The sequence below is a fragment of the Perna viridis genome, chromosome 1 (genome assembly GCF_037379345.1).
Source record: "Perna viridis isolate PV_CMFRI_1.1 ecotype Kerala chromosome 1, ASM3737934v1, whole genome shotgun sequence".
NCBI lineage: Eukaryota > Metazoa > Mollusca > Bivalvia > Mytilida > Mytilidae > Perna > Perna viridis.
The window spans coordinates 40952668-40968209 of NC_142445.1; the positions used below are offsets into that span (position 1 = coordinate 40952668).

The following is a 15542-nucleotide window of genomic DNA, read 5'->3' on the forward strand; positions in this document are numbered from 1 at the left end:
CGAGACTCGTAAAAATAATAAAGGACATCATAGAAGGAGGGGGGGGGTAGAGTGTCGATTCGGATGAAAATTCTTGTTTGGCAAGGGCAATATTTTTATTTATATTTTAGCAGCAAGCAAAATCAATATTTCTATTTGCAGATCTGTCTTGTTAATTAATGGGGAAGTTTTTTTTTCAATAAATAAATAACTTGAACATTTTTTTCACAAAATACCAACCCCATGAGCATACCCCCTTTCCCCTTGCTCTCAAAATGGTCAATAACTTTATAGCACTTCGAAATACTTTACATTTTTTTATCCCTTAAGGGCATCTCTAGCAACATCCATTGCAATTTTAGCCTGTCAGATCAATCTGTACAGATACCGGAAATATTACAGTTGTCCATGGATGGTGGGAATATTTTACACATATCATGTGACGTAAACAAAATTCTGACAACAGCTGCAAATTCCAAACAAGAAAATGATTGCCTTTCCTATCTTAGAAAAGCTATGCTTCGATTTTTATAATATAATCGGAGTTGTATTTTTTTTTTTCCAAGGCGGGTTAGGTTCTTGACAACAGCAACTGTGCAATTTAAATTTGCAAAACACTCATTTGCAAATCTTGCGCCGCTTTTTATTTAGTCAACTTGGTCATGTGGGTAACCAATGTGTCAGGCTTTACATGGGATTTCATAAAATATTTATCTTTTGCTGATATGTCTTTAAATAATAAAGTTATTGCAATTTCAAATTCATGGGATTTTTTTTATCCCACGGGATTTCAGAAAATCCCATGGGATAAATTTTGCTCCCATGGGATTTTTTTTTGTCCCATGGGATATTTTCTGTCCCATGGGATTTTTTTTCTCCCATGGGATTTTAAATGTGGTTGAGCAATGTATAACCAAGTTGAAAGTAAAGTGAAAATTCTCCAATGTATATTTTTTCTGTTTGATGTCATCTTATTCTGTCTTAATGTAACCAATGATATTTTCGTTGTTGTTTTTTTTATAATAAATTACAAGTCTATGTAAGTGATAAAAATTTTGACATTTTTTTATAATGCAAAACACAAAAAAGAAAAAAAACAATGATTTTCTGACATTTTATCTTAATTGTGCCATATAAAATACAGTCAGACCAAATTACAGCAGTGCTATACAATATATAAATTAACAATTACATTCATTATTAGAAATCTATATAAATACAATCAGTCTTTTATAATTCACTTAAAGGCAGTCTTCTCATCTGGCCACATGTTACCCTACACTCAACACCATCCAAGGTATATCTAATGCCTGCACCTGAAAATTTTTAAAGTTTCTTTCATTAATAGACTGTTTTTCTTAAATACATTTCATAAATAAATATATCACACTGCAAAAATCATTAGTCATTATTATTAATCATCAGGTTCTATCACAATATTCTATACACTTTAAACCATAAAGACATGTATGTCTTCAAGCATTTCTTTTGTCTTTAGGATTTATTTGCAAAACACCATCTTAAATTTTACTTTCCTCATTTTGGGATCATTTGTAATACCTCACTGCTTAACATACTTTTTTCAATTTTGGATTCTGCCTCAACATTACTGGAAAGATTTCAAATTGGCAAAAATTTTGAATATATATAATGCAGTCTTTTTTTACTTACACAATAAAAAAAGTAATGTCATAATCTATTAAAACAAAATTGGGTGAGATTTATTTCATAGTTGTTTCAAATAAATACATATGTAAAAGGATATCTACTTTTCTCATTGGTTTTTATAATTCTGGCTTCATACCAGATGCCATTCTTCCATTTGGCCTCTACCCTGTCACCTACAGCAAAAGGTGCCTGTAAAAAAAATACATATAATGAACTAAAAGTCTTTAATTTGTTTAACAGTAGAATACTTGTACAAAGCTGCATACAAGAGAATAACACTGGTCAAACGGTAACAATTTTTATGTCAAATTAATATATCCAGCATTTGCAAATTTACAAATGGATATTTTTAGTGATGTGACTAGAGGATCATTTTGAATTAAAATTTTATTTCATTCTTAATTAAAATAAACGATAACATTCTGCCTAGAGAAGTATTATATATACCTCATTTTCATCATTTACAGCATGATCTTCACTGTCATCCTTCAAAAAAGAATAGGTTATAGTGTTAGTCATTTGACTCAATGAAATGTTTACCATTTTACAGAATTGAAGTAAAAAAGAAATTTTGTTTTTAACAATTCAGGTTATATTATCTCCCTTTTAAAGAATGTAATTGTAGAAATAACTGAACTTGCATCATGCACATCACACATGATGTATACCTTCCACATTAAATTTCATCAAACCCACTCAAAGGGTTCATCAGGAGTAAGAAAGCTCTTATTACCCTTACCCAAATATATGTAGGCACTTCTAATCTAATTGAGTTAAATGTCAAAAATGTGCACAGTCAGCTATGTAGCTTTTTTTAAATGTCATTTTAATCATCTCTATTTAGATAATATATTCAATTTTCATACTTGAAATCTACATACCTCTCTTATCTGCTCTAATATTTCATGCAACTGAAAATTAACAAGAACAAATTAACTTGGGTCATTATAATTACAAAATATAACAATACAAAACAAAAAATAATGCATCATATTCTAATTTATGCTTTAAAAAATATTCGATACATTCATTTGGATACTAGAAAGATGAATTTTTTAACTGTCTCAATTGCAAATAATGAAACTCTATAATACTGAGCATCACATGCAAGGCTGATAATAGACATACAGTCAAACGAGAACAGGTATCAGACAGGCCCTTAGAAATGGGTCAGGGAAGTTTATTTAAAGTTTGTAGAACAAATATTTTCATTTATATTTTAATAGCAGCTAATAATAAATTACCTGATTTTCTGTGTTCTCATGCGTTCTTTTTCTTTTTGGAATAAGAATTCTCTGATGCCTACAAAATAAGTTAACATTATATATATATATATATATATATATATATATATATATATATATATATAGATAAAATCAAGTCTAAACTACACCACAATTCTAGAATCGATGTGAGGTTAGAAATTTGGTCACTCCCTCAGCGGGATTCGAACCCCTCCTCTTATCTGACATGTATGGCAACACCGCCTGCACTAAGTCCAACGCTCTAGACCGCTCGGCCAACTTGGCTATATAAAAATATAGCTTTCGTTAATCAAATGATACTTCCTCCAAAGTAAATATAGAGTGCTAACATTAGCACAAGATGTAACTGAACAGGACAACCTCTGATAGTATTGAGTAATATATATATATATTGTGACTGTATATTAAAATTGAACATACACAGATTGAGTTAGACATATTATATTCTGTTGGACAATATGCTCTGAATTTTTTTTAAATCATTACATTATGGTTCATAGACAAAAGTCAAATTAACCATGTGCTGTAGACCAGCACATTCATGAATGACAGTATAATATATCTTTAAACCTGACTTGCACGTATCATGTCACAGCTATATCACAAAAAAAATGCTACATTTTTATTATAATACTATAATTTATTCAGAACCTACCTAATGTCTTCCTCAGGGTTGTCTTGGAACTCAAACACATCTTATATATATATAAAAAAACATATACAAAAGTTTTGGCATTGGTACAGTGATGTTTTGTAACATTTGAATGAACTTTTGATAATGATTAAAAATAAGGAGACTCCATATCATTGACTTGTATTAAGCTTAAATGGCCTGTTATTCCTCTTTTTATCCAGTTCATCCATTTGAATGTTTGTCCACACATTAAACATGATAGAAGAAACAGGTGCAAATCTAAGTGTGTCAATCTAGTTTTAGTTTAAACATATTTTATTTGCATATAAACAAAAGGGATTGAACAAAAGTGAATCACACTTACGAGGTTCTCTCCTAAATACAATATAATATACAATAACAAAATGACATTGAGCATGCATCAACTGTGTATACTTATAATAATCAGTTAAATTTAAAGATAGAAAATAAAGAGAAAGAAATAGAAAAGAAATAAAAAAAAAAAAAATTGACAGAAAAGTAGTGGTGATGATGATGGTGATGATGGTGGTAGGAGAGTGGGTACACAAAGTAATATCTTACAAGTTATTAGACAACAGAAAATCTCTCAGAATCTTTGATAAAGGCTAGAACGTGCTTCAATAAACTTATGTTTTGATCATATGTTAATTCCAAACTACCACGTGTAAGAAGTTCAACATCTATTGTTAAAGTATCAGGAATCCAGTTAATGTGGTTTAAAAGGCGTGCTCTTATTTCATCATATAACGGACAATGAAAAAAGAAGTGATTAACATCTTCCATTCTTCTGCATCTACAAAAAGGTGCATCCACTATATTCATTCTGTGTAAGTCATGCTTTAAGGAAGATACAGAATGTCTTAGCTGGGTCAGAATAATATTTAGTTTCCGTGGACCAAAAGAAAAATGCTTTGGAACTTGCAAGATATTTGTATTACTTTTAAAAGCGGGCTTGAACTTAGAAATTGAATCTAGTTCTCTCATGCAGATATCGAGTTTATTCCATTCTTTAATTGTAGAAGGAAAAAACGACTCGCTTGTCACAGATAGTCTACAAAAAGGCTGCATAATGTCATTTCCATTTCTAAGTGGGTAATTTGTAAGTGACTGGATTTTAGGTGGAATTAGATCGCATAGGTATGCAGGTGCATTTTTATGTTCGATATTATACATCATGTTTAACTTTCTCCTATTACGTCTCACTTCTAATTTTTCCCAACCAGTTTCTCCGTAGAGTTTTTCTGAGTTGGTGAAGATAGGTAAACCTGTCACTATTCTAGCAGCTTCCAATTGAAGTCTTTCTAATTTAGACGAAAGACAAACCCCACAATTATCCCAGACTTCAGGAGCATATTCTAGTATGGGTCTAATGTAAACTAAGTATAATTTCTCTAATGTATTACGGTTAAGTTGGTATTTTAGCTTTCGCAAGATATTCAAGTGTTTTTTAACACTAGTTACAACGTTTTCAATGTGATCGTTCCATTTAGCATTGCTACTAAATGTAACACCAAGATTGTACCGTTTAAGGAGAAATTAAAATCAGGCTTTTCGATGTTTGAAAATACCATAATCTCAGTTTTGTCCGGATTAAATGACATAAGCCATTTGTTTGACCATTTGTCCAGTTCCACCAAATCATGACTGATAACAGAAAATATCTGCTCTCTATCAGAGTCAGAGTAACTGAAAGAAGTGTCATCTGCATACAGTCTGCACAGAGATGTCAAATTCCCTGCAATATCGTTTATGTATATTATAAAAAGGAGAGGACCGAGGACCGAGCCTTGAGGAACTCCAGCCGACAGAGAGCAGCTGTTAGAGGATGATGTGTTTAGAATCACCTTTTGACGTCTATCTAATAAATAACTTTTAAACCAGTTAACAAGATTTCCTGATATACCATACGAATCTAGCTTACACATAAGACCTTTATGCCAGACTTTATCAAAAGCTTTGGAAAAATCGCAAAAAACAAAACAGTTAATGTCTTTTTTCTCAAGTGAATTTAGGATGTTACTATAAATTTCAAGTAGTTGGTGGACAGTCGAATGTTTTGGAAGAAAACCAGATTGATATTTGTAGATGAGATTGTTGCTGTGAAGATGGTTGTACACATATTTGAAAATTATTCTTTCCATTACTTTTCCAACACAACTTATTAATGATATGGGTCTATAATTGGATGGTAAAGATGTATCACCCTTCTTGAAGAGAGCAGTCACATTTGCCAATTTCCAACTAGTAGGAAATTTGCATTGCTGAATAGATTTATTAAAAATTTTCTGCAATGGGAGAGCGATTTTATCAGGACACAGCTGAAGCATTTTATGACTGATAACATCGGGTCCAGATGCTTTATTTGGTTTTAGAACCTTAATAATATCAATAATTTCAGACTCTTCTATATGTACGTCCGATAATTTATGATTTGTTCGGTTTTGAAATTCCGGGACTTGATGATTTTCTTCATCCAATTTAGTGATTGAACAGAAATATTTATTTAGTAATGCACACTTCTCGTCATCTGCATATGCTATATCATTTAAATCCTGATCGTTTATAATATTCTGAAGTGGGGGTATAGAGTTGGAACCTTTGTTTGACTTTATCAACATTTTCATTATTTTCCAGTACGCTTTGGGGTTGTTAACATTTTCTAAAATGAAATTATCCAAAAATCTTTCGAATTTTTCTTTTGCTGATTTTTTAAGATTATTAACTCTATTTCTCTGCCTCTTGTACTTAAGAATGTCATCGTCGGTTTTTGATTTTAATGCCCTTTTCCGTAAACGGTCACGTTTTCTTATTTCCCTTCTTAATTCGTTATTAAACCACGATTTGTCATTTCGTCTGATGGTAACTTCCCTAGTTGGAATGGACCTCCCCGCGACGGCCAGAAATGTTTCTGTAAATATATCAGTCATTTGATCTACATCTGTACCGTCGGGAAGGAGGGCATTCCAATCCAGAGCCTGTAAATCAGCTGAAAACTTTTCTTTATTCGTTTTATCATACAACCAAATATGTCTTTTAAAGGCTACGGATTCTTTATGTGGGCACAGTAGGTATACTACAGCTGCATCGTGGTCCGATATTGATCTCGGAACATCAAAAACATCAGAAAAGCTGTACGACAATGTATCACTAATAAGTATAGGGTCTAATAAAGATCTACGTTGGTCAGTTACTCTTGTTGCTTTCTTGATCACATTAGTGAGATTAAACAGATTCATTGTGTCGAGAAGTCTATTATTTTCTCTGACAAGTAAATCCGTATTCAAATCTCCACAGATCACTAAATCGTGACTGTATAGGTAACTTGTACCTATCGAGTGGTTCAAGCGCGTGTAAAATTCCGAATCTGTACCTGGTGGACGATAAACATTACATAATAGAAATTTTTGACCCTTTGCACTAATTTCGACCCAGATAGTTTCATCAACATCATTTTCCAACATATTCATTCGTTTTACATGGATATTTTCCTTGGTTAATATCAAGATACCGCCACCGAACGCATTTCTATCTTTTCGATGAATGGATTTAGAAAATGATTCTATATGGATTTCTTCGTCCTTAATGTTTGGATCTAAGTGTGTTTCTGTGATGGCAATAATATCAAAATCTTCACAAAACAAGTTTAAGAAATTAAGTTTGTTTCTGATACTTCGGATATTGATGTTACATATCGATAGTGAGTTGTCGGTGACCGATGACCTAGTAGATGATCCTGGACCAGGGTTCACTCTATGTTACCGATGATCAAAATAAAATGGAGTACAAAAAGCAGAGAAACAATGTCAATATTAGGATTAACTGACTGCAGGATGGACAGATTGACGACGAGAAATGTACATTTTAGATTAATACACAACAATTCAAAGAAGGTGGATTTTGACGGTTTTAGTGGCCCAGATTTGACAAATCTTCTGTTGTTGAATATACCAATGGCTGCCCTGTAAGTACTAAGGTCACTACCCATCATCTAATACAGGGACAGATATAAGGTAAGTTACCACAGTACAGCCATGGTTATAAAGTGTAACCCGTATCAAATCATCATCACCAAGAGAAAAGATAAACAGATATAAAAATGTACGAAGAGAAACAATATAAAACACAAGATATGGAGACATATACAGGTAAAAGACAAATATCATTTCATTGGGGAATTTAGGGATCATTTTGAGAGATTTTCACGAACACAGAAATGCATTAAAATATGGTAAATCATAAAAGCTGAAAATTTGTATAACTACATGTACTTGTATTTAGTAAATTTAGATATAAAACATCATTCTAAATAATTGCAGAGATATATCCATCACAATGCACATCGTACCCATTGGATGGTTTTGTCAGGATTGACAGATCCGCAGAACTGCAACAGCAGAGGTTTAGGACATGTGTTACAGTTCTTCAGGCCTAGCAGCAATCCAAAATCAAAACAAAGTACAAAATACATTACGATAGAAAATACATAAACTACAATATAAAATATATTTTAGAATAATTCTGAACACGGACTACAGTAACTACAAAACACAAACAAAATGAATTATTCGGGTATCATGAGTAATTTTGAATGCAATACCATGATATTTTGAATTCAAATGACATTATATTTCATTCATACACATCAAGCAGCATTTGTTTTGATTTTAAATAGCAGAAATGAATGATATACACTTGGTACTTATTATATACAATATATTAAATAACTACTGTTTTTTTAACAGTGTCTACAAGCAAGATATTGGTATTAAGATTATAAAACCTGGTTAATGAAATTATTCCAAAACGAAATCAACTACTTTTTGATTCGCCGGAAAAGATTTAACTCTTGAAATCGTTTTTATAATTAATCATAAAGTCCAGAGAATTTATGAAGTTGTCGAGGAAAAACAATGAGAAAATGAACATCTTTTAATCACACATGTGAAATTTTCTAGTCAAGGTAAGTGGTCTATTCTAAATTTAGCAACAGGAAAAACCCTATGGTGGAACAGGTGAGTATCAATAACCAGGTAACAATAACAATGAAAGATCACGTGTTTCACTTTGACGTGGATATTTTAGAACCCAATACACAGTTCTAATATTATAACATAAAGAGTACACAGACAAAGAAAGTATTTGGTTGACAGTTATGAATTGTTAATTTGGCAAAAGTTTATTAAGTTTCTACAAATTTATTGTTTATAATAACTAAGTTATTCTACACCATCATTGCTATTCTGGTCATCATTCCAGACACTTTATGACGGTGGTTGCTCCCGGATCCTTCGCTCTAGGTTGGAGATATCGTCATGACAGTTTATAATAAGCTTTGTACTATCTTCTGTACGCTTGACAAATATTCTGCCATCGAAGGTCAGTAGGCCTCTATCTGATTGTCATCTTTAAGCTTGGCAATCCTCTTGACTAGACTTGTTCTGAACTGCGTCAAATTTTCAGAAATGAATGTACCGTTAGAGTCATTTTTCAGTCTTTTTTATTGGAGTACACCAGATGCCTAGTCCTATAGGATATGAATCTGACAATCACCTGCGATTTACCATTGCGCACTTTACCGATGACGTGTGTCCGACCTATGTCCTGAAGTTGGATGTTCAGCTTCATTTTCTGGTTGCATATATCTAATATGAGTTGGTCGGTATTTACTGGATGTGCGATTTTTCCGTCATCACCAATGGGCACGGGTACATTGTGAAATCGGAGGCTTGTTCTACGGGAATACTGTTCTTGGTTTTCCAATCTATATTCCAAGTCAGCTATTTTCTGATACAAAGCATCAATGTCCCTTTCGCGCTCCTTGACAGCAGTAATACTCTCCCTTGTCACCCTTTCAAGATGGGAGATTTCTATAAACTGCTTGCAAATTTTAGTCTCATTGTGTTTAATATCAGCGCTTTGTTTCGCTAGTTCTTCTCGCAGTGATTTTGTTTCTGCTTGTACCCGTTCATTTACTTGTTGCTCAATCATGGTTGATAATGACTGGCCGATTTTACTGGCTAACACAGGGATGACAGAGTCAAGCACCTCGGGACTAGATAATATCTCTAGGACTTTGTCAGCGAGGTTTTTCTGAGCGGCTAATTGCTTCTTTGTAAGTGGTTTCAGCTCTGTCATATCACCAAAGGAGTTGCGTCTCCGGATTTGTCGCTGTGTCTGCTTTTCTGTTGCAGGCAAACCTTCGTGACTTTCTGGACTAGGCCGTTTGTTATTTGTAGGGTCAGTAGAATCTAGAGAATCGAAACCAGTAGTCGAAGTTGGGTTGGGCTGTGACTGTGTAATGAAAGGCGGATCATGTATGGGGGCGTCCATGTTTGTTTGTTTATGTTTTTGTTATTGTTGTTGTTGTTTGTGAGTCCGAGCTCACTATCGAGTTCACTTCAAAAAGTTAGTGTATCAAACAATCACTAAATCAGCTGAATATCAATTGTAATGTACATCTACATTAGTATTAATGTTACAGAAAGTTTCTTTATGTAGCATTCATGTTTTCCAGCTTAAATCCCGAAAATTCCGACGGATATTTTTCAACCTACCATGTCCTGTTGACGGCAGCCATTGTCAATCTAAAATCCCATATAATATTTTTCTAAATTAAAAATACATGTATATTAACGACTATTTTATACCATTTGAATTGTTCTTGTTGAATTCAAGAAAATGTGTGCTCCCATGTATAGAAAAATTATAAAGGTGTAAAAAAAACACAGAAAAATTCATAAAGATTCCAGTACATATATTCAAATGATCTTCATACATAAAGGATGTAAAAAGCTAATCTTATTTTTGTCAGCTTAAAATGTAGTAAAATGTTGAATGTCCCTACCTAGTGAAATTAAATAAATATCATTAAATATTATAAAAACCTTTTTCATTTCCTCATCCCCCTAAAAAATCTTAAAACGACAAAAACCTTAAATAATACAAACATAAATTCACACACTAACCATTTCTTTCAGCTTTCTCTTCAGCTCATTCACTTCTCTTCTTAACCTGTTATTTTCTGTTTTCAGTCTAGAATTTTCTTCCTACAAAATGTAAAAGAAATAATAAGCATCACTTCATTAAACAAGCTATAATTCAAGTACACCAATATATCAATATACCATTGACTAACTGAGTAATACATATCAATATTTTATGTAAAAATGGAAAGACAATGGGTAGGTCTAACAGTTTACATGTAAACATCCATGCATACATAAATGAGAGGCTTTCAACTTTACAGCAAACCAGATCCTTCCAAAAGTCCAATTTTTCACTAAAAATACTTCATGACTCATAAATGATAATAAATATTATGGAAATGAAATCAAACTTCTCTTATATATCAAAATTTCAATATGAAATTGAAAATATCTTGTTAAAGTCTGTTAGTTATCACATAGACAAGTCTTGGCTGTCACCTGGCTACCCAACTACCCATGATAGATTGCTAAATTATGATAAGATTTTTTCCATCCAGCTAGCAATTATTTATTATGAAACAGTCCCATTTGAAGTTAATATTAGCATAGAACAAATTATAAATATACTTTAATTGACTATAAGCACTATAATTACTTACTGCAAGATGTTCCATTGAACTGGTCTTTTGTTCCTAAAATATATATAAAAAAATATTATACATACTGAAGAACTATACTAGTCATTGGACCATCAAATAGTTTTTAGTTTCGGTAATCCCTTACATGTCTTTTAAATATCATACAGTCACAAAGAAATACATTTTATTAGGTATTTCCAGTATAATTTATCAAAAATAAAGGAAAAAATTTGCAATCGGAAAAAGCACAGTATTTTTAAAAGATATTTACCACCAAGTAAGTATTTATATAATAAGATCATACCTTTAGTTTCTTTGCATTCTGGCGGAAATCCTCTACTGAAACAAGCCCACAACTGAGCTGGCTTAGGAGTCTGTGTATTCTGGGCTCATCCCGTACACCAACAAAATGTCTGAAGAGCCCAGCTTTCACCTCCTTGAAAACATTATTTGCAAGCAAGGTGCTGTTATCTTTGGCCCGGAAGACTAACTGAAGCTCTTCCCAGCAGCATGCTGGAAGACAGGAACAGTAAATCTGCTCTCTAAAATTACCACCAAAAGTCGCCTACAAAAAGGAGATTTCTCTATAGAGTGTAAACAATAATAAAAGATAGCCAAAAATGGAGACTATTATACCCATATTAAGTAACTGCTCGTTAGAAGATTTCCTCTTTGAACAAGTTAAGAGTTACATGTAATTCTACTACATATACTTTTTGTGTAATATATATTCAGATATCATTTTTCTTCATTATTTTCTCTGACAATAACTGTAAACTTTTGTCTGTGTATAAAATTGCTTACCTACATTTAAAATGCAAAGGATGCAGTTCATGTATATAAATAAACTATAATGAAAAAATAAAATGCACTAAAATGGATTGTAGAGCTGAAGGATGCCTTTCATTCCAGACTTTTGATTTGTATTTTTAAATAAAATATTGTTCATAATAAATCATTTTTTTCTTTTCATTTAACAATACATAACTTATGAACTTACTAAATCACTAAACCCAAACAGGTCTGAGCAGTCTTTTCGCCAATTCTTCTGAGAGGAATCAAGGAAGTCAAGCAGCTTCTCTGGATCTCTTGCATCTGGGTGGAGGTCCCTCATCAACTATAATTAAAATAAATAAATATAAAAACGTTCAAAAAATATGTTCAATCCTTTAAGTGTTGGCTGGACCAAAGTTCGATACTGGTTTCCATCAGAAGGGGTTCACCTTCATACAGAGAAGGTAAACTTATTGACAGATTCAAGTTTTTGTGTGCCTCTGCCAATGTTGGCATTACATTATTTTCTTAACCTACTTCAGTTCCATAAAACTACTTTAAGTCATTGTAAATATGTTTACTCCACAAGTTCAAGGATACTGTAGTCTACAATAAAAACGTTCTTGACAAGTATCCACAGTTAACTGTAATTCATTTTTTAATTTATATATATGATGCATACAAACACTATAATTACAAATCACCCTAAAAAAATCTTGTTTTTCTATGGTCTTTCCCCAGAGTCTTCAATCCTTTCTATCACCAATTTAGCAGAATGGATTCTCTTTTGACAAAATGGTAATGAATGGCTTAATCATGGATTTAAAAATTAAAAAATGCACTGGTATAAATAAAAAGTACTGATTTAAAGTGCACAAAAAGTTGTTTTTTTAATCAATTTTGTAAGAAAATATTGTCCCACAAGTTCTGTAATACGTTTCACTTACAAACAAGATGAATTGTACCCCTGTTGTTATAAAATTAACATAAATTATAGTACCTGTATTTATTCTTTGAAGGTTCTTCCTTTGGCTGACTTTCTTCTTTCTACTTCAATGACTTCCATCATGTCTTCATCTGAAATAAAAATCATATACATATATATACTGTATTGATACAAATGCTCATTATATACAAATATATATGTCAGCAATTATTCCTGTTATCTGCTTTATATTACCATGCATCATTCTGTTATATTATATGTGTGTGAAGTACGTTTTAAGACGAGCAATTAAAACTGTCAAAGCCATGCACAGGGGCTTAAGTTTATGAGTTAGATACTTATAATTGCCAAAGATTACATCAATTTTTTTTTACATTTAACTTTTCATGGCCATACACTAAAAAGCAGTTTTCTGAATGTAACTTGTGTACTTAAGCCCCTGTGCATGTATGTAACATAAATGTATTATTTAAAATTGCATGCTATCTTTTCATATCTTATTTCTTTCTTTTATCTTTAAGTCAATTTGATTTACCTGATTCATACAGCTCTATGATTGGTGAATACTTAGTCTGTAGCTTCTTAAAGAGATTACAAAATCTTCTTCTGGAAGTAACACCTTCAAGTTGCAGAAATCTCTTGTCAATAGCTTGGTAGGCAACAATGGGCAAACATACCTGGAAAACAATTTTGAAAGCCTTTTTTTTTAAGCTTCGCAATGGTATGAAACTTTAAGGTGTCATTTGTTCTGGAAATTCACAGTTGAACTTTGAAAATTGCTTTTTAACATGTAGAGTAATGGAAACATTACAAGTGGTTAGTGAGACTTGCAGAAGGTTTCAGTGTTGCACAGACTTTCCCATACACTGATGTAGTAAAGTGCATAATTGAAAGCTTTTTAAAAAAACTAACAATTGATTCAACATTCATTTGAATAAAACTTTCACTTATGTAGCACTACTAAGAACATGTGGAAATTTAATTTTCTACCAAAAAATAGGGGTGTGCATGAACTTCTGAGAAAGAAGTCGCAAAATGCCTCTTTCAAGGGGAGATAATTGTCAAGTAAAAGAGAAAACCATACCACCAACTGCTTTTTAACTATAGATGTGGTCATTACAATGGTAAAAAAATGAAAAAAGGATAAAAATAACTTAGTTTTATAAAGAATAGCTTCTTATAAGCATAAAATACAAGTTTCAGGTCATTTAGGTATTCTAGGCAGATGAAATTCAAGATTTTAAGCCACTCTGGTACCCCAAGCAGATATTAATAAATAAAAAAAATAAGAGACAGCATGAAATACATTGTAACAAACATAAGTTCTATTGAGCTTTTGACCGACATGATACAAATGGATATCACTATGACAGGACAAACAGATAGATATATTGCATATACATTTAGTTTACTGATATATATCATAATGAAATTTGCCTGCTTTAGATTCTAAGTTTCTATATGACAAGTTTCAGTTATATCCTAGACTTTCAAATAGTTTTAAAAGGCCATATGAATAAAAATAAACTTACTTCTCTCTTTTCTGTGAGGACTTTGACATGAGCCTCAATCTCACCGATCTCTACAGTACCAACTATTGCTGCATCAGAGTCCTTTGACGTCTTGAGGTACAACTTTTGATCTTTAACAAAGAACCACCACTTTGGAACAGTTGAACTACTATTGTTCATTTTGCCAGTAGATTTTATTGCGATGATCACGCTCAGCAGTCGTTCTGGATATGACACGATCGTGTGAAAAGAATAGATTGACAGTGTTAGCCCCGCCCAATCACAATAGTTCACCAATCAAAAAGAGGCTTGATAACAAGCATTGAATGATATCAAACACGTGACCAATATAGCTTTGAAAAATGTTGAACTATTATCAGATATTAATTTTTTGATACAAAAAAATCCATTTTCCTAAAATTCAATAAATTCAGAGATTTCCCCCATCTCTATTTCGTTTCATAGAAAATTACGTACTTATTGAATTTGAGTGAAAAGGGATGGGTCATTAATTACTATTCAAATCGATAACTGTTCAAAAGGCTTGACCACTATATTTCGACAATAAGTGCCAATTAGGTTTCGGAATGCTTTTGTCATGCAACTGTTTACTGGCTGCATGTAGTTCAAATATGTTCAAATGTTCGTTACATTAGTTATCGAGTTATTGTTATCATAAATGCCATGGCTCTTTAGTTTGTATATAGTGGACATTCAAAAATAAAATGGTACGCTTTTCTCATATGAAACCTCATTTACATTTGCCCTTTAGGAATATTTATGTGACCGTATATATGTCTTGGAAACGATCCACAGACTGTGCGATAACGTTAACCTCTATTGCATTTTTGAAAGTTGTTAATATTTAAATATTAAACTAATTTAAACAGGTTAATCTAAAGCGATTGTAAAAATGAAAAATATACGGTGAATACCATTGACATGTTTATTTTGTGTTCCTAAAATATATTTACTGTAATTGATATACCACAGAGTTATTTATCCTTGCTTTGTTAAAAGTCTTCTTTGGAAATAAATTTCAATTATCATCATAATCTTGTCCCTCCCCGGCCTTCCGCCTCCTGATCTGCCACTAACATCGTTGGGAATTTTCAGACCCTTCTATGCTTACATTACTTTCCCTGTATCAATTGATCCGATGGATCAGTGTAGCGAATAT

The 15542-nt window shown here is 32.2% G+C and overlaps 1 protein-coding gene across 3 annotated transcripts; it reads right to left on the reverse strand.

Moving 5' to 3' along the window:
• Positions 1-1079: 1079 nt before the first annotated feature.
• LOC148628777 (uncharacterized) lies at positions 1080-14515 on the reverse strand. Of its 3 annotated transcripts, none has more exons than XM_088594230.1 (12): positions 13387-14515; positions 12906-12982; positions 12132-12248; positions 11436-11696; positions 11153-11185; positions 10532-10613; positions 3568-3607; positions 2892-2949; positions 2529-2558; positions 2095-2133; positions 1749-1836; positions 1080-1295 (listed from the first exon to the last, which is right to left on the reverse strand). In XM_088594230.1, the coding sequence occupies exons 3-12, from the start codon at positions 12243-12245 to the stop codon at positions 1210-1212; spliced, it is 831 nt and encodes a 276-aa protein (XP_088450356.1). In that variant the 5' UTR covers positions 12246-12248; positions 12906-12982; positions 13387-14515; the 3' UTR covers positions 1080-1209. The 3 variants fall into 3 exon arrangements, with proteins under 3 accessions (XP_088450356.1, XP_088450376.1, XP_088450367.1); XM_088594250.1 differs by having other exon boundaries at positions 11436-11621; positions 13387-14514; XM_088594241.1 differs by lacking the exon at positions 13387-14515 and adding an exon at positions 13086-13297.
• Between the last annotated feature and the right edge of the window lie 1027 nt (positions 14516-15542).

Bases quoted from the DNA above. Each gene is read 5' to 3' on its own strand.
- LOC148628777 (XM_088594230.1), bottom strand. From the start codon at position 12,245: ATGAGGGACCTCCACCCAGATGCAAGAGATCCAGAGAAGCTGCTTGAC. The intron at 11,697-12,131 runs GTAAGTTCATAA...TCCTTTTTGTAG, and splicing joins TGTTTGGGTTTAGTGATTTA to GCGACTTTTGGTGGTAATTT. The intron at 10,614-11,152 runs GTAAGTAATTAT...TACATTTTGTAG, and splicing joins GTTCAATGGAACATCTTGCA to GAAGAAAATTCTAGACTGAA.